At 45.8% G+C, this 23,521-nt stretch overlaps 1 protein-coding gene across 13 annotated transcripts in view; it reads left to right on the top strand.

Annotated features, from left to right (window-relative positions):
• CIT (citron rho-interacting serine/threonine kinase) overlaps window positions 1-23,521 on the top strand; it is a 165,300-nt gene that overhangs the window by 69,503 nt on the left and 72,276 nt on the right. For all 13 annotated transcript variants that reach the window (XM_036874604.1, XM_036874598.1, XM_036874600.1 and 10 more), the window contains 3 exons: window positions 16,969-17,074; window positions 17,970-18,113; window positions 19,336-19,455. In XM_036874604.1, coding sequence (XP_036730499.1) covers window positions 16,969-17,074; window positions 17,970-18,113; window positions 19,336-19,455 — 370 coding nt within the window. The remainder of the gene's footprint in view (window positions 1-16,968; window positions 17,075-17,969; window positions 18,114-19,335; window positions 19,456-23,521) is intronic.

The following is a 23,521-nucleotide window of genomic DNA, read 5'->3' on the forward strand; positions in this document are numbered from 1 at the left end:
TGTTATTATTTTTGTTATTACCACTACACTAGTCTCTATATGCATGGTGTCCTTCTATATATTTGAAGAAGATATGGAAAGAACTCAGCAATAATTAAATGGTCCAAAGTCATGCCAGACCAGAAACCCAGCTTCCCAGGCCCTGAGAACTCTCTGCTAGTGATGCTTGAACATCCTGACCCACCACAAGTTAATATGCAACCTCCAGATCCCTGCAGGTTAAAGGTGGTTGTTGGGTGGAGTGGACTGGGGGCCAGAATTTGAAGGCCCAGTCCCAGAATGGGTTCCTTCCCATCCAGTTAAACAAGTATACGTGTGAAATACTTCATGGGACACAAAGCAAACACCCTGACTGCAGAATATCATGTAAACATTGGATTTCTAAGTGCCTTAGGAGAGTTGGGAGAGGAAGGCAAAAAATCTGACATGGGGGCACTTAATGGGTAATGCCAATTCCCAGTTCTTGCCAAAGTACAGTGATCATCTTTGTTGGAATATCTGTCTGTTTCCCCACGTCGGCTGTGATCTCAAAGGCAGGGCTGGGTCTTATTCATCCTGGTTTTCCTGGAGCACAGGACATTATCGACCCTCAGAAAATACATGTGTTGGAACTGAGTTTATAAGTGGACTAATGGAAGGTAGAATATTTGCCTCAGCTTCTTAGAAGACAGTGGATTTGGATGAGTGGAGAGGCACATAGAATTTCAGGTGGGCAGGGAGATAAGAGCAGCTTATCCTTGCAGGGTACCGACTCTGTACCAGGCTCTGGTCCAATCACTTTACACAGGTTAACTCACTTAAACTGCACAACAGCCCCCAAGGAAGGTACCGTCGTCATTCCCATTTTACAAGTGAGGAAACGGAGGTGCAGAGAGAGACTAAGCAACTTGCCCAAGGTCACACGGCTCCCGGCGGCTCAGCCAGGACTTGAACCCAGGCAAGTTGGCTCCAGGGTCTCTTAGCCACTGTGCTAGGCTGCCAAATAAATGCCACAGGCAAGAGAAATGGGGACATTTATGTGGGGTCCCCAGGTTCACGTGCTTTTCAGAAGCAGAGGCCCATCATGGGCAGTGACTGAGCAGTGGGGTGGGGCAGGGTGGGATGAGAGCTGACGGGCGGTGGAAAGGCTGGGCTTTGTTTTCAACCTCTGCGAGTTTATTGAGTAGGTAGACTGTGTAGCTCTTGGATGTTTCTGACTTCTTCCTCTTTTCATTTAGAGGCTCTCGCTTTGTGTGTGTGTGTGTGTACATGAACACATGCATACACACTCTCTCCCCGAGAGTTTTCATTTGCTTGAGTGTAATCTTGGCGAGGACAGGGGACTGCATTGACCTTGCCCTCCACTCTCCCTTCAGGCTTATCATAGACAAGCCACTCAGTAAGCACTGGGTGAATCGATTCAAATCATTTTTATGGCCACAGCTCTCAATTTGTTGACGATTCTGAGACCCGTGTCTGTTCACATCTACGTTTTGTACTTCGCTGCTTCCCGCCATCCATGCCGGGAGGACTTATTCCAGCAGAAGATGGCCTGAACTCTCCCATCAGTCCTTCTTACTTTTCACTGAAATACTTGGAGGTGGGGGGGTGATCTTCCCTTAAAAACTCTGTTCCTTTCCACCTCCAGCCCAAGGCTGTCTGTCATTGTGCACACTGCCTACAGATCCCGATGGCAAACAGCCTCACCTGTGTTTTGATTGTTTGAACAGTAGCAGAATCTGCTCCGGTTCACAAAGGTATGCATCGTCTGTACCTCCCAAATCAGTTACAAAACCTTCCCCAGCTCCTGCCCGTGGACACTGCCCTAAAGTGCCCCGTGCTGTTTCCACTCCACGGTCATCCCGACCAGGTGCCTAAGACTCGCCTACGTGTATTTTGTGGGGTTTTCTCCTCTTGCTCAATTTCTTCTCTGTCTAAGTCAAGCACATCTTGTTCTTCTTGCCTTATTCTGTTCTCTATTTAGACTGTGTGTGCTTGCCTCGCAGGCCTGGCAGGACCATTCTGCCGCCTTCATTTGTCTTAAAGATACCTTTAGGAAATCTAATCCAAACGATACCAGTCCAGTCCTGAAGATTACGCTCCAGAAGATCTGTCGAGTGCATTTTTTTGCTGGTCTACACACGCTGATTTGCATGGTTGCCTCGGATCCCTTAAGAAGACAGTAATTGACTAAATGGTGCTGGATATTCCCAATCTTGGTGCCAGTTTGGCAAGTGTCCCTTCCCCTAAGTGAATTTCTCTCGGTTCTCTCTGTTTTACTTGTCTTGAGTCTCCTGACCTCTCTCACCTTCCTTTCTCTGACGAACTTCCTGAAAGAATAGCCTACCCTCAATGCCTCTTTTCCAACCTCTCCAACTCTATGGAAACCACTGTCTCAGAAGCCACGGATTCCACCCAACCACTGTGTTTAGTGGTTGCCACCCCACCACATGATACCATTAGTTGCCACGTGTGTCTTGAAACTTTCTCCTTTCTTCTCTTCCACGTTATGGAAACTTGGTTTTCCCTCCTTCCTCTCTGACTGCCGTTCTCCCTCTTCCCTGTCTGTTTCAGGCCGCCCTTGAGATGTTGCACCATCCCCTAAAGCTCCACCTTAGTTGTTTTTTAAGCCTGTTCTGGGTGACCTCATTCCGTTGACTGTAACTCTCACTTCCCCATGGCCTTCCTTCCATTGTGCCCTGTTCATCATCACCAGAATGTCCTACCAGCGTCTCTCCATCCCTGTTCCCAACACAGACTCACTTGCTCACTCAGTAAGCCACTCGGTGCCAGTTTAGTTTTCCTCATTTCATTTAAGAAACCACCACTTTCTCTACCTTTCTAGGCAAGAAAACGGAGTCATCTTAAACTATTTTTCATCTCCCCCACCATCTCATCAGTTGCCGAGTTTTCAAAGTTGTGCCTCTTGTGTCTATGCCCGGTTTTCTGTCCTCACCACCACCCCTCATTGAGTTTTGGACTACTGCAGTAGCCTCCTGACTGATTCATCTGCCTCCGGTTTTCCCCGGTCTAATCCATTCTCTACAGAGGGTGGAATTCTCCCAAAGCACATGTTGGATGATGTCATTTTCCTGCTCAGCCCTTCAGTAGCATCACGATGTGCACAGAATTAATGACCACTCCTGAGCTTGGTGTTCAAGCCTGGTGTGCCAAGACCCCAGCCTGCTTTCTCACTCACCCCTCCTCCTTGTACCCTATGTCTGGCCCAGCTGCTCAACGCTCATCGGTGTTGGGGATGGTGTCTTCCACCCTTTGCATGCAGCGGGGCCTTGCCTCTGGCAGGCCTTCAATGAACATTTGTCAAATTGAATTAGAAGTAGCCAGGGATTATTCCAGTTCTTCTGCACAGTTTATACAGCTGCTCATGGACGCTGTCGTCTATTGAGTACTTGCTGTGCGCCCAGAACTGTGCCGAATGCCCCTTCACATGCGTTGTCTCATTAAGTCGTCACAATCTCACTGTAACTGTATGAGGTAGCTGGTATTATCCTCATTTTACAGAGGAGGACACCGAGGCTCAGCAAGGTTAGGTTACTTTCCTGAGGTTTTGCAGGTAGTAACAGATCTGAGACTTAGACCCATAGCCTGGACCACTACACTGCCCTGCCTCTAACAATCCTGACTCTGCTAGACTGTGCAGGATCGACGGACTAGCCTAATAATAAAGGCGAAAAGAGATGACTTTACTGAGAACTCACTGTACCAGACACTATTCTAAGGGCTTGATGAACATTCTCATTTAATCCCAGCGGTAACCTGTTGTTTTACAGATAAGGAAATTGATCAAGAAGCTTGGGTTACTTCTTTTTTTTTTTTTTAAGGAACATTTATTTATTTATTGGCTGCGTTGGGTCTTCTTTGCTGCACGCGGGCTTTCTCTAGTTGCGGCTAGCGGGGGTTACTCTTCGTTGCAGTGCGCAGGCGGTGGCTTCTCTTGTTGTGGAGCACGGGCTCTAGGAGTGCAGGGTTCAGTAGTTGTGGCACGTGGGCTCAGTAGTTGTGGCTTGCGGGCTCTAGAGTGCAGGCTCAGTAGTTGTGGCACACGGGCTTAGCTGCTCCGTGGCATGTGGGATCTTCCCGGACCAGGGATCGAACCCGTGTCCCCTGCATTGGCAGGAGGATTCTTAACCACTGCGCCACCAGGGAAGCACGCTTGGGTTACTTCTTAAGTTCACTCACCATGCGTGTGGCAGAGGATGGCCAACTTTTCCAGCTTTTAACTTTAGAGCTGATACAAGCATTCTTTGTTTTGGGGGACGGAATGCTGCACACTCGTTGCAAGTCTAGGCTTTGGGACCAGGTAGATGTAGGTTCAAGTCAAGGCTCCCTGCCTCACTAGCTGTGCGAACAAGGCATTTGACCTCTCAGCATCACTTCCCTTACGTATAAAGTGGAGGTTATTCGTGCCAATCGCTGGGTTTATTGTGGGGTCACGCAGAGCATGTAGTGTTAGTGCCGGGAGCAGAGTGAGTGTTCATTTCATATTTGTTGTTACTTAGGGGTGAAGATGGGCCCAGGGGTGCTTTTGAGTCTCTTTTCTTCCCCGCTCCTCTTTATAAAGACATCTTGCTGGTTTCTGCCCATTGAGAGAATCAGGCTCCATGGGGGTGCCTGACAGATTTCCTAATGTCTCTATCCAGTTTTTTACTCAGAATGGAGTCTGTGATATGTTGGTTGGCTATACCTTCTGTAAAACACACTGCAGGCTCCTGGTAGGACCTAGTTCCAGCAGGGTCTGGAACTCGGTGCTGGGGGAGGTGGACGTGCGCTGTGGCCAGCCTGGAGGTCACGCACTCCCACCCACCCTCCAGTGCTTGAGCGTCCCCTGGATGGGACAGCGTGTGTCATTGTGACAGTGCCATCCAGAACCAATACTGAGCATTTCCTGTGTGAGGGCCAGAGCGCTTTCTCAAGTCAGCATTGATTCAACTCACTTCTTATTTTGGGTCTCTTTGTCCCACTGTGACCTTTAAACTGAGACTGCCTGGGGCACAGAAGTGCTTGGCACATTCATTCATTCGTTCATTGAACAAACATGTAGTTGTAAGCCTTGTGGCATGACTGAGCAAGATAGATAAGGTCCCTGCCTTCGGGAAGCTAACATTCTGTGCAGGGAGACAGAGGATAAGTAAGTTCATGGGTAAGACATTTTTCAGATGGTGGGAAGTGCTCTGAAGAAATCTGAACCTGGGTGGGCAATGGCTGGGAACCAGCACTTTAGTCCCTGAGGCCAGCACTAGCCCATGGGTATCCAGTGGGTGTCCAGAAAGCACATTGGAGTAGCCAGAGCTTCCGGATGCACAGGGGAAGTGGTCCGAGAAGAGGAAGGCAGGGCCTTTGGTTTTGGATTTTGCTCTATTTGCAATGAGCAGGAAGCCTTTGCAGGATTTTGAGTAGGGATGTGGAGGGTCTGGTTCTCATGGTACAGAGGGGCCCTCTGATCACGGTGTGGTGGACAGCAGGATGACAAGAGTTGGCTTCAGGGAGACAGGTTAAGTTACTGCAGCCATCCAGGCAAGAGGTGGTGGTATACCGGTGAAATTAACCTGCGAAGCTAGGCACTGGCTTAGAGGTGGGGACTGTATTAGAAATCATGTAACTATACTTTTATTAATAGAGTGAGTTTTAATAAATGATTCTTGAGTCATTCCAAAGCATATGTTCTAATTCAGCTGGAGACCACTGCTCTGTGTGTGTGTGTATGTCGTGTGTGTGTGGGTTGGCAAGGAGGTGCCCCAAAGCTAGCTAGATTCAGAAGCTTTTTAGAAGAGCGGTAATTTTGGGGTAGTTGTCCCCCCTTACCTTCTGGGAACACGTCCCAAGACCCCCAATGGATGCTTGAAACAGCGTGTAGTGCCGAACCCTCTCTATATACTTTTTTCCCTATACATACATACATACCTATGATAAAGTTTAATTTTTTTTTTTTTTAGAAATTCACGGTCTTTTTTTTATTTATTTATTTATTTATTTATTTATTTATTTATGACTGTGTTGAGTCTTCGTTTCTGTGCGAGGGCTTTCTCTAGTTGCGGCAAGTGGGGACCACTCTTCATCGCGGTGCACGGGCCTCTCACCATCGCGGCCTCTCTTGTTGTGGAGCACAGGCTCCAGACGCGCAGGCTCAGTAATTGTGGCTCACGGGCCCAGTTGCTCCGTGGCATGTGGGATCTTCCCAGACCAGGGCTCGAACCCGTGTCCCCTGCATTGGCAGGCAGATTCTCAACCACTGCGCCACCAGGGAAGCCCAAGTTTAATTTATAAATTAGACACAGTAAGAGGATATCAGAATTGCCGCATCACTACTCTTGGGCTTTGGGGCCGTTGTTAAGTATAATAAGGTTTACTTGAACACAGGCACTGCAATGTTTCGACAGTCAATCCGCTAACTATGTTGGCTAGCTGGTAGCGTATACGGCATGGGTAGGCTAAATAAAGGGATGAATAATGTCCCAGGTGGGACAGAGCAGGGCAGCGCAAGATTTCATCATGCTGCTCAGATCGGTGCTCAATTGAAAGCTTATAAATTGTTTATTTCTAGAATTTTCCATGTAATATTTTTGGACCACAGTTGACCATGGGTAACTGAAACCATGGAAAGTGAAACTGTGAATCGAGGGGGACTACTGTATTTCCAAGTGTTCATGATGGACACCAGTGTGTATTTTTAAACAGGCTTATAAAGTTAGTTCATAAATTTCAGAATGCTCAATCTTAAAAGCCAATATATTTTTGGAACAGAATGCTGATGAGTGTTTTATTTTTTGCACCATATTACATCTTGCGCTTGCATGTATTTTTAGTGCCGTTGGCCACAATTAAGGTAGAGCTCTCAGCTGAGCTAATTTCGATTCCCTCATTTTAGCCTCCAGTATCCATTCTTGGTTATCTCAAGAATATCTGTGATTTGTGATCGATGTGATCTGTGATGTGGAGGCATGTCTTGCAGGCTTGGGGTCCTCTTCCTAAGGAAATAAATGGATGGCTTGATGCTTAAGCATGATCTTAGTTATTACCGTAGTGATAGAACTGAGCACATATACCTTCTTTTAGATTGGAAATACAGATTGTATTCTCTTTTGATATGACGTATTCTATTGATAGCTTTATTAAGGAAAATTTTTTTTGAGTTATGGGAGTTATTTATAGACATCGAAAAAACTGCATTTTGTCATTTTTCCTTAAACGTTGAGGTTACATGTAAAAGCAATTTTTAGGTCACATCGAACACATTTTAAGAAAACGTTCTTTCTGCTGCAGCAGTAACGACCAAGCCCCACATTCCCTCTGTGTCATATACCATTACCTTTATTAATACTCTTTGGACCTCTATAATTATAAAGCACATGTGTATATCAGGAAGAGATGTTGATTTCAGAGTAAATTTTTCTAGAAAAAAGAAGCTGGAAAAAAAAGGAAAACCCAAACTTGGCTTTGTGCTTGAAGAGACAGCGCTGCTGTGTGTGGGTGGGTGGCTGCATGCACCCGCTGCTCCGAAGTGCCTTTTCTCTCCATGGGGACGACGGGCTGTGTATCAGAGATGCAGCCAGGAGGAGTAGGCAAGCAGTGTGTGGGCAGGCTGCATATTCTTTTATTAGCATCCTCATTGTACTGCGTCTCATCGAGCCCAGAGCATGAACCAGCCTGGACCTGTAAAATCTGTACTGTCCTATTTAACTACCCCCCTGAGCCACCAAGTGATGGAGGAAGAGTTGCTCTCGTGCATGAGTTGAGCTGCTTCTGGGGGGTGGCTGTGGACTGACCTGGCGTATGGATGTTCTTGGGTACCCAGGCTGTCCCGGCCTTGGAATCGCCCTCCCAGCATTGCACGCAGCTAGTCATGGGTAGAAGTTACCTTCCCTTGCATGATCCATTTCCCCATCCTCTTTGACTTCGCTCCTCCGAGTCTCTGGGGCAGTTTTCTTGGGTTTCTTTTCTTGGGTTTGTCCGAGGCCGTCCAGCCAAAAAGTAGCAGAGTTGGGATTCCCATGACTTGATGGGTTGCAGAGCCCAACTTTGAACCAAAACCCAGCTCTCCTGCCCATCACCTGTACCCCAGTCGTCCTAATGTGGTTGATAGGAGAATGTAGAGGCCATAGGGTAAGCTGCTCCTTAGCCTCAGTGCCACAGGATAATAATACCCTCCTTAGAGGATTGTTGGAGGATTCAGTGAGGTTACCCCTAAAGTACCAAGCACAGTGCCTGACGTTGTGCTCAATAAATGGGCACTGTTCTTGATAATAAAGGTGGTGGCATTAATTCTCTCTCCTACGTTGCTACTTCTTTGAGGACAGGAATTGTGGCTTCCTTAACTTCATAGCCTCCACAGCAGAGTTTTGCAACTTGACGCTATTGACGTGTTGGGGTGGATAATTCTTTTTGTGGGGGGTTGTCCTGTGGGTTGTAGAATTGTTGAGCCGCATCTCTAGCCTTTACCCACTAGATGTTAATAGCACTCCCACCCCCAGTTGTGAAAATCAGAAAAGTCTCCAGACATTGCCACCTGTCCTATGGGAGGCAAAATTGCCCCAGTTGAGAACCACTGGTCCACACGTACCTCTCATGGGATCACAGGGCTTTTGTATTCTTCCTGATGTATAAGGGATATATACATCATTTCTATCTATCTATCTTACACTCACTCGTAGAAGGTGGTCAAAAAATACAGGTGTACCTTGGAGTATCACAGTATTCACTACAGTAGGGTAAATATTGCAATAAAGCAAGTCACACAGTTGTTTTTGATTTCCCAGTGCATGTAAAAGTTATGTTTATGGTATACCATAGTCTATTAAGTGTGCAATAGCATTATGTCTAAACAATGTACATTCCTTAATTAAAAAATACTTGATTGCTAAAAAATGCGAACCATCGCCTGAAACTTCAGTGAGTCATAATCTTCTTGCTGGTGCAGGGTCTTGCCTCCATGCTGATGGCTGTTGCCTGATCAGGGTCATGTTTGCTGAGGGCTGGGATGGCTGTGGCAATTTCTTAAAATAAGACCACAATGATGTCTGCTACACTGATTGACTCTTCCTTTCACAAACGATTTCTCTGTAGTGTGCAATGCTATTTGATAGCATTTTACCCATAATAGAACATCTTGCAAAACTGGAGTTAATCTTCTGAAACCCTGCTGCTGCTTTATCAGCTAAGTTTATGTAATATTCTAAATCCTGTGTTGTCATTTCAGCAGTCTTCACAGCACCTTCACCAGGAGTAGATTCCACCTCAAGAAATCACTTTCTTTGCTCATTCATAAGAATCAACTCCTAATCTATTAAAGCTTTATCATGAGATTCCAGCAATTCAGTTACCTCTTCAGGCTCCACTTCTAACTCTAGTTTTCTTGCTATTTCCATCACATCTGCAGTTCCTTCCTCCACTGAAGTCTTAAAACCCTCAATGTCATCCATGAGGGTTGGAATCAACTTCTTCCAAACCTCCTGTTCATGTTGATATTTTGACATCTTCCCATGAACCACAAATGTCCTTAATGGCATCTAGAATGGTGAATCCTTTCCAGAAGATTTTCAATTCACTTTGCCCAGATCCATCAGAGGAATCACTATCTTGCTCTGGATTAGGCTTGGGCTTAAGGGAATGCTGTGACTGGTGTAATCATCTATCCAGACCATTAAAAGTTCCTTCACGTCAGCAGTAAGGCTGTTTTGCTTTCTTATCATTCATGTGTTCACTGGAGGAGCACTTTTAATTTCCTTCAAGAACTTTTCCTTTGCATTCACAACTTGGCTAACTGGCCGAAGAAGCCTAGCTTTCAGCCTATCTCGGCTTTTGACATTCCTTCCTCACTGAGCTTAATCATTTCTAGCTTTTGATTTAAAGTGAGTGACCTGTGACAATTCCTTTCACTTGACCACTTAGAGACTATTGTAGGGTTATTAATTGGCCTAATTTCAGTATTGTGACTCAGGGAATAGGGAGGCCCGAGGAGAGGGAGAGAGATGGGGAATGGCTGGAAGGGGAGGCAGTCAGAACACCCACAACATTTATTAAGTTCACTGTCTTATGTGGGTGCGGTTTGTGGTGCCTCAAAACAATTACAATACTAACATCAAAGATCACAGATCACCATAACAAGTGCAGTAAGTCCCCTACCTACGAACCTTCAAGTCGCGAACTTTCAAAGATGCGAACGTGTGTTCGAACGTCCAGTCACATAAATTAGTTCACCTGTCTGGTGTACGTTGTCACATACATGCATCCTCTACTAGTGGTTGTGCTTTTGTGTACTTTACAGTACTGTATAGAGTACAGTAGTACAGTATCTTTATTTCAAGCCCACGATGTCCAGAAGCAAGTGTAAAAGCAGCAGTGATGTAGCTGGTACTACTGTACTTTTCAAGACACTGTGCTGCAAGATTAAAAATGTTTTCTTTATTTTTTGTGTTTGTTTTTTATGTATTATTTGTGTGAAAAGTATAAACCTGTTACAGTACAGTACTATACAGCCGATTGTATTAGTTGGGTAGCTAGGCTAACTTCGCTGGACTTACGAACAAATTGGACTTATGAACGTGCTCTCGGAACAGAACTTGTTCGTATGTAGAGGACTTACTGTATAATAATAATGAAAAAGTTTGAAGTATTGTGAGAGTTACCAAAATGTGACACAGAGACAGGAAGTGAGCAAATGCTGTTGGAAAAATGGCGCCAATAGACTTGCTTGACATAGAGTTGCACAAACTTCCATTTGTAAAAATCCCAATATCTGTTAAGTTTAATAAAGCAAAACATAGTAAAACAAGGTATGCCCGTATCTGTTGAAGTTTGAGAATTTTGAGAACAAAGGAGAATTCTGGCAACTCTTTTTTTCTTTTTAAATTTATTTTATTTATTTATTTTTGGCTGTGTCAGGTCTTTGTTGCTGTGCATGGGCTTTCTCTAGTTGTAGCAAGCAGGGGCTACTCTTCGTTGTGGTGCAAGGCTTCTCATTGCGGTGGCTTCTCTTGTTGCAGAGCACGGGCTCTAGGTGCGCGGGCTTCAGTAGTTGTGGCATGTGGGCTCAGTAGTTGCGGCTCACAGGCTCTAGAGCGCAGGCTCAGTAGTTGTGGTGCACGGGTTTAGTTGCTCCACGGCATGTAGGATCTTCCCAGATCAGGGCTCGAACTTGTGTCCCCTGCGTTGGCAGACGGATTCTCAACCACTGTGCCACCAGGGAAGCCCTGGCAACTCTTTCTTAAGTTAGCAGGTAGACTCTGTCCCATTTCAGGGTCAACAGAAATAGTTTTTTTGCAGCAATTCCGTGCCCATCACCAGTAGCTTTAGAGTTACAACCAGTTACAGGATTTTTTGTACTTTCCTTCTCTTAAAGAAACAATAGCATCAGCTCTTTAAATATTACCACCCTTGATGAAATGGTACTTTTCAGGATGATTTTAGACCAGCAGAGTTGCTACTTGAAGAGGACAGGGCTGTATTTGGTAATAGTCCGGTGGCTCTGAGGCCAGATTTGGATCAAACCTCTCAAGCTATGATTTACATCGCAGTCAATTCTAGAATAGTACAGATGTCAGCAATAATTTGCTCTTGCTTTCAAAGTCAGAAGGACGGATAATGCAAATCCTATAAAAAATAAGTAAGTTGTGATAATATTTCATAATATCTACTGGGGGGGAATCTGTTCATTCAAGAAGTACATATTGAGAGCTTACTTATCATTGACACTCGTGATTGAATTGGCCTAAGTGTCTACATGAAAAATAAATAGAATACAAATACGTCAAGTTGAGCCATACCTGTCTCTAGTATATTTCTTTTATAGAAATTCATGGAAATGGTATATTTTAGTTGACTTATTAAAATTGAGGGGGTAGGAATAGTCTTTAATCAGTGTCTGAAATTTGTACATTTTCTTGAAATTCATAGCTCACCATGATTAACTTCAAAATTGTGTTTCCACTGAAAGAGTGACCAAAAGGCACCAGTTAAATGGCCTGACCAAAGTGCCACCTGGAACCAAATGCTGGGGGCGGTCATACTGTGAGTTTTAAATGCCTGGACCTTAAATCACATGTACTTTGTTCTAATTAGCACCATGGTTCTCAAGCCTGTTTGTACATTAGAATCACCTGGGAGCTTAATAAAAATGGTGTTACCCAGGCCCCACTCCCAGCCTTTCTGTCTCTGATTTAATTGGTCTGGTTGGGCCCTGGATATCAGTTTTTTTTTTTTTAACTTTAGTTTTTTTAGAACAGTTTTAGGCTCACAGCAATACTAGCGAGAGGTACAGAGATTTCCCGCATGCCCCCTGCTCCCCATTCATGCACAGCCTCCCGCGTTATCAACAGCCCCCCCAGAGGGGTGCCTTTGTTATGATCACTGAACCTCCTCCCTATTTAGGGTTCACTCTTGGTGGTGTACATTCTGTGAGTTAGGACAATGGTATGATAATGTGTATCCACCATTATAGTGTCACACGAGTGTTTTCACTGGCTGACATCAGTAATTTTTAAAAAGCTCTTCAAGTGATTCTAATGTGTAGCCGATCTGAAGACCAGAGTCGTTCTAGAAATCTGCAGTGACCTTTCCCCCTTCTGTCCTCATCCCCCAGCCTCATCCTCCAATCCCATTACTGTTTACAGGATTGTTGCTACAACCTGGGTTTAGTCACAGCAAACTTACCATAGCTTTTCAAAGATAAATGTATTTATTTATTTATTTATTTTTGGCTGCGTTGGGTCTTCGTTGCTGCACGCGGGCTTTCTCTAGTTGCGGCGAGTGGGGACTACTCTTCGTTGCGGTGCGCAGGCTTCTCATTGCGGTGGCTTCTCTTGTTGCGGAGCACGGGCTCTAGGCGCGTGGGCTTCAGTAGTTGTGGCTCGTAGGCTCTAGAGCGCAGGCTCAGTAGTTGTGGCGTACGGGCTTAGTTGCTCCGCGGCATGTGGGATCTTCCCGGACCAGGGCTCGAACCCGTGACCCCTGCATTGGCAGGCGGATTCTTAACCACTGTGCCACCAGGGAGGCCCCCAGCTTTTTTTTTTTAGATGTAATTTTTACTTATTCTAAAAAAAAAAAAAAAAAAGATTTCTTTAGCACCTTTATTCTGAAGAGACTTAATTGCCATACTTAGAACTTCTAAACAGTGAACATTTGTCAAGCATCAAAATAGCAGAATGAGGGAGTTGGACTCCAGTGATGGGGAGGGGCTGGTGCATCGTCTCCTGCGGGTGCCAGTGGATGGGGGCTGCGCATCTCCCTGATTCTGGGCCCCGTTAACAGGTAACCTAGAAAGGCTTTTTTTGGGTGAATAAGCAATGGGCTTTGTACCCACAGGAGCGCACTTTACACCCCTCTGGAGCCTGCCCTCCACGTGTCATCAAGTTTTGAGAGCCACCTCCCGTCCCATCATCATGCACCCATGTAATCGTTCTTCTCCAGGGGTGCTGGTTTTGTGCTCGGGCCCAGAGAGCCATGGCCCCTCTTGTCATCCCTGACTCGTGTCAGTGTGGGTGACTCCTGATGACTGAAGGACCGGGGACCCGGTCTGTGGATCATCCCTCCCTCCTTGGGTGGTCGGGTCTTCTCTAGCCCACCCACCAGAATAACATCAGGAATAAAGGAAATAGCGAAGGCAACTCAAGGCCGTGCCAAGCAACCCATTTCATCTCAGGTTAAAAAAAAAAAATATGTGTTTGTATGTGTTTTGACTAGATTTAGGTAGAAAATAGGCCAGTGAGAGGAGCAGAACTTGGTTAAAATTTTTAGCCCAAAGTGAGATTTTAAAAAAAAGATTTATTTCTGGATTTCAGTCCCTGGTGCCCATTTCTGTGAATAATCAACATTTGTTCTAATGTGAATAATAGCATGGAGCAAATTCAGCCCCCTGAGTTTCACTATTTCTTTCTTTCTTTCTTTTTTTAAAAATATTTATTTATTTACTTGGCTGCGTTGGGTCTTAGTTGCGGCGCGTGGGCTTAGTCGCCCCGTGGCATGTGGGATCTTAGTTCCCCGACCAGGGATCGAACCTGTGTCCCCTGCATTGGAAGGCGGATTCTTAACCACTGGATCACCAGGGAAGTCCCACGTTTCACTGTTTCAAGCAAAGGTTTTAGGCCTGCGAGGCATGTGCTGCTCACACCGTTGCAAGGGTAATGATGATAGAAACCACAATGATAGTAGTGACGGTTGACATTTATTGAACCCTCATGATGTGCCAGACACTGTGATAAGGACTTCCCATGGGTTATCTCACTTAATCCTCATAAGCACTCTTGGAAGTAGGTTGAGAATTATCCCCATTTTACAGATGAGGAAATCGAGGCTCAGAGAGCTCACAGAGTGAGTGAGTGGCAAGGTCAGATTTTGAACAGAGCTGCATGACTCTGGGTGTTGACTCACTTGGCTGCCCTACAGTATGTGTGTTGGGAGCTGTCACTGGGGTACAGCGAGCCAGCACCATCACGCCACCCCTTGTCACTGGGCTGGGAGCTGTGGGGAGAGAGCCCTGAGCTGCTGCAGGGAACTGACCTCTTTTAGGCAGGGAATTAGTCTGGGGCAGTGGAAAGCAGAACTTTCACCTGCTGGTAGGGTGCCAGTGCTCTCTGACAAGCAGCTCCTGCAACCCCGTTACTAAGGTAACAAAAATCGGACAGTGGGGCAGCGGTGGGCTCTGCCACATGCCCTCCGTGCAGAAGAACCTTTGTTGGCTATTCCTGTAGCTCTGCCCTTCACCAGTCCCAGTGTTCATGCCCAGGGTGCCAACCACTGAGGGAAGCTGCCCTGGATGAGAACTGTTATCTCCACCCATAATTTTTTTTTTTAAAAACAGATTAAAACAAACAAACAACATTATTTATTTATTTATTTTGGCTGTGCTGGGTCTTAGTTGTGGCCCACGGGATCTTCGTTGCGGCATGCAGGATCTTTAGTTGCGGCATGCGGAGTTCTTGGTTGTAGCATGCGTGCGGGATCTAGTTCCCCGACCAGGGATCAAACCTGGGCCCCCTGCATTGGGAGCGTGGAGTCTTACCCACTGGACCACCAGGGAAGTCCCTCCACCCGTGATTAGCTGCTTTTAGGAATGAGGCAGGGTGTGTGAGTTATGTGTATGTTTGTGGGTAAGTACGTCCTTGTGGAGAGAGCATCCTTCTAGCCCATTCTCAGGAGGTCACGCTACATTATTTTTGTGATACTATCCTGAGTGTTATATCAGGTGCATCGTCAGTCTCTCTACCCCAGCTCTCTATTGGGACCAACAGAAACCATTCATTAACTGGCAGGTTGCTTAAGCTCTCTGGGCCTCAGTTTCCTCATCTATAAAATGAGAATAATGTCTCATAGAGTCGTTGTGGGGAATAAAGAGTTAAAACATGCCTCGCTTTAGGACAGAACCGTGCATATAGAATCGGTGCTCAGTAAGTGTATGAGTCTCCTCTGGCTGCTGTAACAAGTGACCACAAATTTAGTGGCTTATAACAACACAGATTTATTACTTTATATTTCTGGAGGTCAGAAGTCCAAGATGGATTTTACTGGGCTGGAAGCAAGGTCTACAAGGCTGCACCCTCTGGAGCCTCTAGGAAAGAATCAGTTTCCTTGCCTTTTTCAGCTTCTAGAGGCCGCCCAGTTTCCTTGGCTTGTGGCCCCTTCCCCTGTTTCCACAGCCAACGGTGTAGCATCTTCCAGCCTCCCTCTGACTGTGACCCTACTTCTGTCGTCACCTCTCCTCTCGTCCTCTGCTTCCATCTTAAGAGGACCCTTGTGGTTACGCTGGACCCCCCACCCCCACCCCATGTAGTCCAGGATAGCCTCGCCATCTCAAAATCCTTAACGTAATCACATCTGCGAAGTCCCCTTTGCCACATGGGGTGACAGATCCACAGGTTCCAGAGATTAGGATGTGGACATCTTGGTGGAGGGACATTATTCAGCCAACATAATTAGTGTTAGCTGTTTCTGTAAAATGAAACAGAACCAAACTGACTAGCTTGGGGATGGAATAAACAACAATTTGGTCAGTATAGTTAACTGATACCATTGGGCACTTGATGTGTTAGCTCAGTCCTGCGTCAAGACCTTGGCGTTATCCACCCCCTCCCTGGAGCTTGTTTCCTTCCAGAGCTTTGGAGGGTCAGCGCCTTCTCAGCCTTCCGGTGTCAGCTCAGATGTCACCGCACAGAGAAGCAGGGCCCTGATCCATTTCCTCTGCCATAGCACATCACCCCATTTCCTTCTTTGGCATCATCTGTAACCTTTTAGTTTGTGTGTCTGCCTGATGCATTCTGCGTGCCCTCTGAGAATGTCAGCTCCAGGAGGGCAGGGACCGTGTCTGTCTTGACCACTGCTCTTCCAGTGCCTGGAGCAGGGTAGGTGCACAGTACACATCCGTTGAGTGAGTAAGTGAATAAAGCCGTATCAGCACAAATGCCGTGTGCTTAATGCCCACGCTCTCCTGTTGTGGTAGGTCCTTTTATTATCGTTCTACCTCCTAGAAATGGAAACAGAGGCTCAGGGAGGCTGAATCATTGCCTCAGGTCAACGGTGACTAAATTTACACTCAGGCTCTCCTGCTTCCAGAGTTCTTGGTCCTGTCCACCTCTCTGCCTCATGGCCTTGATGTTATTAGAAGCTGCTTGAGCCAGCTCTGTTGATGGCCAAGGATGCTGGCAGGTCTTGTGGTCTCTGCCACAGTTTTTCTTTTTTTCTTTTTTTTTTTAAATTTATTTTATTGAAGTATAGTTGATTTACAATGTTGTGTTAATTTCTGCTGTATGGCAAAGTGACTCAGTTACCCATATATATACATTCCTTTACATATTCTTTTCCATTACGGTTTATCACAGGGTATTGAATACATTCCCCTGCTCTATACAGCAGGACCTTGTTGTTTATCCATTCTGTACGTAATAGTTTGCATCTGCTAATCCCAAACTCTGCCGCAGTTTCTGAATGCAGCTTTTCAGGCCCACCCACCCGCCGCCTTGACATTGGTTTTCTTCCATCCAGGTCTGTTGTGTCAAGTCTGGACTCCCCTGCCAAGACTAGCTCCATGGAAAAGAAACTTCTCATCAAAAGCAAAGAGCTGCAAGACTCCCAGGACAAGTGTCACAAGGTATTTATTTCCGCAGCCGGCCTCCCTCCTTGCTGCAGGAGCCTCCCGTCAATATATGCCAAGGGATCCGCCCGGGGCCGCCGCTGGCACCCAGCCACCTGATCCTTCCCGCGCTGAAGTCGCGCCTCCGGCAGCTCAGAGGGAGATGAATTCGGGCCTTGACGCTGCCGTAAATCCTTTAAATCTTAACCAGAGGAGGCCCTGGATATAAAGCGGCCAGTTCCTCAGCATGACCCAGCTAGATGTCTGCGTCTTCTGGCAGGTGGCGTGGGTCCTCACCTGTGGCCGAGATGCATCCCATCTGCTTTGAGTGATGCGAAGTCTCTCTTCCTAGTCTTTAAAAACTCCTGCTTATGTAACTGCGGCCACTGTGTTGATTTTGCTCAACGTCTCTTAACGCTCACTGTTTCTGCCCAGGGGCAGCTCTCTGGAAGCTCATAAGAGTCACTTCTTGCCTGGGACTCCTAAGAGTGCAGACGAATCCGTATCTCCTTGCCCTGTCCTGGATTTGTCCTCTAGATCTTTGCAAGGAGATGGGGGGGATCAAGATGGATTTGGGATAAAATTAAACTGACGTCTGCAAAAAAACCAAACCAAACCCAAAAAAAGCAAACAGGTGAAAAAAATGGTGATTGTGGCTTCCTCGCTCACTGGGTTAGAGAAGTGACCGAGTGTGAACCCAGCCTTGCATGAGAGGAGTGACTTAGCATTGGTGACTGTCCTTACGAAGACCTGTGCGCTCCCAGGCGAAGAAACCATGGTATTTCCATCCCAACCTTTTGGCGAGTTAGCGCCAGCCGGGACCACCAGGTGGTCTCGGAGGCGGCTTGAGATGCAATTGTTCCTGACGAAGCCCCCCCCGGGCCTTTTTAACGTGTCGCTGTGTTTATTTCAGATGGAGCAGGAAATGACCCGGTTACATCGGAGAGTGTCAGAGGTGGAGGCTGTGCTTAGTCAGAAGGAGGTGGAGCTGAAGGCCTCTGAGACTCAGAGATCCCTCCTGGAGCAGGACCTTGCTACCTACATCACAGAGTGCAGTGTGAGCCTTCCCCCCAAAGCCCCCTTCCCTCGGAGCGGGCGCTTCCCGTCGTGTGTGTCTCATCCTGTTTCATGACAGCATCATGAGGCACATCACAGCCAGGGGCAGAGAGGAGAGAGAGGGAGGACGCACGAGCAAGACCTGTGATGTGCAGAGTAGCGGGAGCCGGGCGTGAGGGCCCAGAGGCATGAGATCAGGCTCAGAAAGTCCAGGTAGGAGCCTGGAGACGGGCATAGACGGCGTTGCAGAGGGTCTCAGCGTCTCCCATCCCAACCTCTCTGCTCCACCTCGTGTCCAGCACAATCAGCCTCAGGAACCAAGCTCCCAAATAAGTGCAAGAAAATGTATTTTGAATCTGTCCCAAATCAATATTCCATTGCCTAGAACCAGCGTAGCAACAAGAAAACTCAGCCTTTAAAACCCAGACCCTCTGTCATTTTTTACCATGTGACTTTTTTTTTTTTCTTTCCTTCACAAGAGTGGACTGTCTTCTCCATTGTCTCGTTAAAAATTTTCATTCAGGTGTTTTTTAATGTACAGTCTTAACAAGTTGAATCACACATTTTTCAAGTGTTTTTTTCACAAGGGAGAGGAAATCTATAGAACGTGGCTGATTAAGAATAACTGCTATGTTTCCATTCCAGATTTGGCCTCCTTTCAGTGGTGGGTGAAGTTATTCAGCTTTGTATTTCAGATCTATATTTCAGTGTCACTGAAGCATTGAGGGAACCTTTTGGATGAAAGGTGTCCAGGAAACGTAAGCCAGGAGGTGGAAATAGTTTGCTTGGAGTCTTAAATGGCACCTGGGCAGAGCATGAAGTCATTGCTACTTTGAAAGAGGGATATATACTTGACAGTCCTCGAATAACTGCTATTCCAGAAAAGACTTTGTAGCCACCCCAATGATGGTTTCATGGCTAAGGGATCTTATTAGTTTTTGGTCCTGAACATACAAGTAAGTATCTGCTAGGGCAGGTAGGAAACAGGTGGATGCAGTTTCAGGCTGGATCCATAAGGTCACAAGGTTTGAGATGATGTTTCTTGAACCAAGGGGTTTTACAGGATGAAACGTGGAATCAGCGACTCACCGGAAGTTGTCGACTTTGGTCCGTCACCTGAAACCATCTCGGTGTCTGCGAAGCAGCCTGCAGCTCCCTTAATGAATCTTTTCAAACAGAGCAGGATCCACAGGACAACCCTATTAAAATTTTGCTTTCCGCAGAGCTTAAAGCGAAGTTTGGAGCAAGCACGGATGGAGGTGTCCCAGGAGGATGACAAAGCACTGCAGCTTCTCCACGATATCAGAGAGCAGAGCCGGAAGCTCCAAGAAATCAAAGAGCAGGTATGGCTCCCTGCCCGGGAGCAGGGCACCAACCCGGACCTCTCATTTCAGGAGAGGCGTGTTTGAGGGACAGAGAGAGGGAAGGGGGGGCGGTGAGGAGAGAGTTATGTAGGTCATTTGGAACTTTTAGATTCCCCATGATTTATATAAATGGCAGAGTCCTTGTTCTGTCTAGCTCCTTGTGAGGTCTGGGCCCCATGATGGCTACTCTTTTCAATCGAAGGTGTAGGTTTAGAGCAGGGGTGGGCAAACTGCAGCCTGTGGGCGAGAATCTGGCCAACCACCTGTTTTTCATGACCACAAGCTAAGAATGGTTTTTGCATTTTTTTTTTTTTTTGAAATGAATAGCCCAGTTTGCTTTTTTTTTTTTTAAAGAAATTCACGTTCTTTTTTATTTATTTATTTATTTATTTATTTATCTATGACTGTGTTGAGTCTTCGCTTCTGTGCGAGGGCTTTCTCCAGTTGCGGCAAGCGGGGACCACTCTTCATCGCGGTGCGCGGGCCTCTCACCATCGCGGCCTCTCTTGTTGCGGAGCACAGGCTCCAGACGCGCAGGCTCAGCAATTGTGGCTCACGGGCCCAGTTGCTCCGTGGCATGTGGGATCTTCCCAGACCAGGGCTCGAACCCGTGTCCCCTGCATTGGCAGGCAGATTCTCAACCACTGCGCCACCAGGGAAGCCCGGTGTTTGCATTTTTAAACGGGGGAAAAATTCAAAAGAAGAAGAATATTTCATATGGAATTCAAATTTCAGTGTTTATAAATAAAGTTTTATTGGAACACAGCGCACCCATTCATTCAGGTACTGCCCATGGCTGCTAATCATGCTACAATGGCAGAGGTGAGTAGTTGTGACAGAGACCACATGGCCTGCAAAACTGAAATTGCTTCCTATCTAGCTTCTTACTGAAAGAGTTTGCCAACCTCTGCTTTAGACCATTAAAAAAAAAAAAAAATTAATGTTTTCATAGCTTTTCAGATGCACTTTAAGTTTTTGAGACAAGCCAGGGTATTTCATAGTCTTACTTATCTAAAGACTTATCCTAGGAGAAGAGTTTGAGCAGTTAAAGCCGAGTCAGAATTGACACGGCAAATCTGACTACAGAAAGCCCTCCCCTGTGTGTTCAGAAAAGAGAATCCAGACCTTTAAAAAGCCTACTCTCTTTTTTTACCCCCTCTATTTCTAAAAGGATTTTCTTTCTAGATGGTTCATTTTTATTTCACTTCACTGTTTCCTTTTTAGCATGGATTTTTTTTTTGTCCTTTGAAGAAACCGTAAATAGAAACTTTAATGAAGAGAATGCAGTGAGCAATCGGAGAGCTGAATTATCAGCTGCCAGGCAACTCTCATTCACTTCAGAAAATCTAGCGGAAACAGTGATGGAAATGAACATTTTTGTCTCCGGGTAACGCGCACTTGGCCATCTGGGTGGTGCTAATGCAAGAAACTCCAGCAAATAATTTGATTCATTAGCTGTTCTTTACAGAAAGAATTCCTGTTTTGGATGTTTTGTTGGCATCATCTCATTATCACCTTAATACTTTTTAAGTCATTGGTTAATATCCTCTTGCTTGATAAAAGTGTTCTGAATAAACGTGCATAGGAAATGGTGCAAATTGGTTGTCAGTTTTCTGAACAACAACACTAACTTAGAGATTTTGAAGGTCACACCTACAATTTGAAAAAATCTGCTTTGACAGTTGACTCGTTGCCCCTTTTATCAACACAGTTTTTCATCCTAAAAGTTTCAAGAGGTAGGATTCTTTTTCTCCCATTAGTTCAGTGTGGTTGGAAATTTGCTTTTGGTGACATCCTGGGGAAATGAAAGCTGTGCTTGGCCACCAGAGGGAGCAGCTGGTGTCTGTGAAATTCCATAGAAACAGAATTATCAGGACACTTTGAAAAGGTATATGCTGGTGGTTGAGTTCAAAGAAATGTCCTTTGTGATTCATACCACAGTTGTCATCCATGTGGAATTTTAGATTTAATGACTGCTAAGCGTTCCATTTTGGGGGGGAGAAAACTTCTTCGTTTCAGATTTTATTTCTCATCGGAAGAAGGATTTATTAAAATGACTCTCGGTAAGTTTGGTGAGAGCAGGATGTTTGCAATCCAGGAAAAAGCATTTAATACTTTCAGCAAACTCCTAGTATTTGGTTTGCAGCCTGTCAATTCCTCCCAGGTTTGCCATTTATTCCGCGCTCTTCCTCTCAAAGCCAATTTCTGTACCGCTGTTTATTTAATTTAAATATGTTGCTTCTGCTTAGCTACCCCCAATGGAGCACTTGAATTTGGTTTAAAATAAAAACACCTAGGGAAATCCCTGGCGTTTCAGTGGTTAGGACTCTGCGTTCCCACGGCAGGGGGCACGGGTTCGATTCCTGGTCGGGGAACTAAGATCCCACGTGGAGTGGCCAAAAATTAAATAAATAAATAAAAACACCTAAGCGTCTTGCATGATGGTTAGGTTCATGCTCCATCAGTAGCAACTGCTGATTCCGTCCCACCCCGCCCCCGCCCCCCTCCACCCCCCACCCCGGGAAGGGAGACAGAAGTTCAGGTAACACAGAGGCGTTTGGGTTTCAGGATTTCTGATTGAATAGGACCATGTCTTCCTTCCCACAAAATTCTGAAGCTCCATTCCAAAGAATGACTCGAAGCAGGACCCAAAAGTTGTCCACGGTTCCCCGTTCCGATCCTGTTCAACTCTGACCCACAGTTCAGCCCATGCTGAGATACATACAGCTGCCTCTCAGCTGTCCTTGGGAACTGACCTGATTATCTTCTCTCAGAGTTTTTCTGAAGCAGGGATTTGGTCAGCTGTTGGATGTATAGGATTTCCTTTAAGTATCCAGCAGAGTAACAGTGGCTCAATAAATGAGGTGGAATTTTGTTTGATGCTTGTAGCAGGCTGGGTGCCCCCAGAGCTCAGATTGCTGACAGAGATGTTGCCTGATTCTTGCCTTCCCCCCCCTGGGCGCTGACAGCTCAGGAAAGAGAGATGTTGGGGGGGGACAGCGCTCTGTCCTCACTCTTGGCAAAACACAGAAATTACGTTCCCTTCTTGCGGACATAAGTTTAAGTCAGACAAGGGAGCTCAAGGATAAAAGATGGCCAAGAGTGCCTCCTACCTCTTTGCTTCCTCCACAGCTTGGTATTTGTGCCTGTGGGTACTTTGGATTTTTTAAAACTTTAAAATCAGAAGAAAAAAAATGAGTTTTAGGTAGAAGAAACGGTTTTCATAGGTAATGTTTTTGTCTTTATATGAATGCTATTGTAAAATAGAATTTTATATATATATATATATATATATATATATATATATATATATATATATATATATATATATATGTTTGTTTGTTTTTTTAAATGGAGGACGGGATCCAGGAAGGCACAATACCCAGAGCTATGAAAGTCATAATAAGTCATGACCCAGCCCTGGCCGAGGGGTCTAGAAAAACCCCAAGTAGAGGGTGTACTATTTCACATCATTGGCTCATGTTCCATTCTGTGAGTTGAGATAATTGTTCAGTAGGTTATAAAGACCTTTGCTTATATAACCCAGCACCACCCACTTAGTGGGCATCGTCCAGAAAACCTGGCGCCCCATGACTACTTGTAGGATTGACCCTTCAATAACAATACAGTCGGCCCTCCATATCCATGGGTTCCATATCTGCGATTTCAACCAACTGTGGATCGGATTTGGTTCTGGAACCACTCCCCTGTGGATACCGAGGGACGACTGTATGCTTTTGGGTGGGAAGGAGTGAAATGAGACCATGCTCCATTCTCTGCTCATTTTTTCTGCTTTCCGCTGTACCAATAATACAGAGAGATGTGCTTATGTGAAAACTATCCATTTTCATAAGGACATCACCTCCCCTTTAGTGTGCACTGGGGGGATTGCCTGTTACAAAGGATGAAAGGTTTACTTTATATTCTGTTACTAAAAAAGAAAGAAAGAAAAAAGGCATTTTATTGGTTAAAAGCATAACCTTGCTCAGTTGATCCCTCTTCAGTTATTTCTTGGGGGAACGGATCTTAGAGATGATCACTGTAC

This window comes from Balaenoptera musculus, chromosome 14, assembly GCF_009873245.2.
Source record: "Balaenoptera musculus isolate JJ_BM4_2016_0621 chromosome 14, mBalMus1.pri.v3, whole genome shotgun sequence".
NCBI lineage: Eukaryota > Metazoa > Chordata > Mammalia > Artiodactyla > Balaenopteridae > Balaenoptera > Balaenoptera musculus.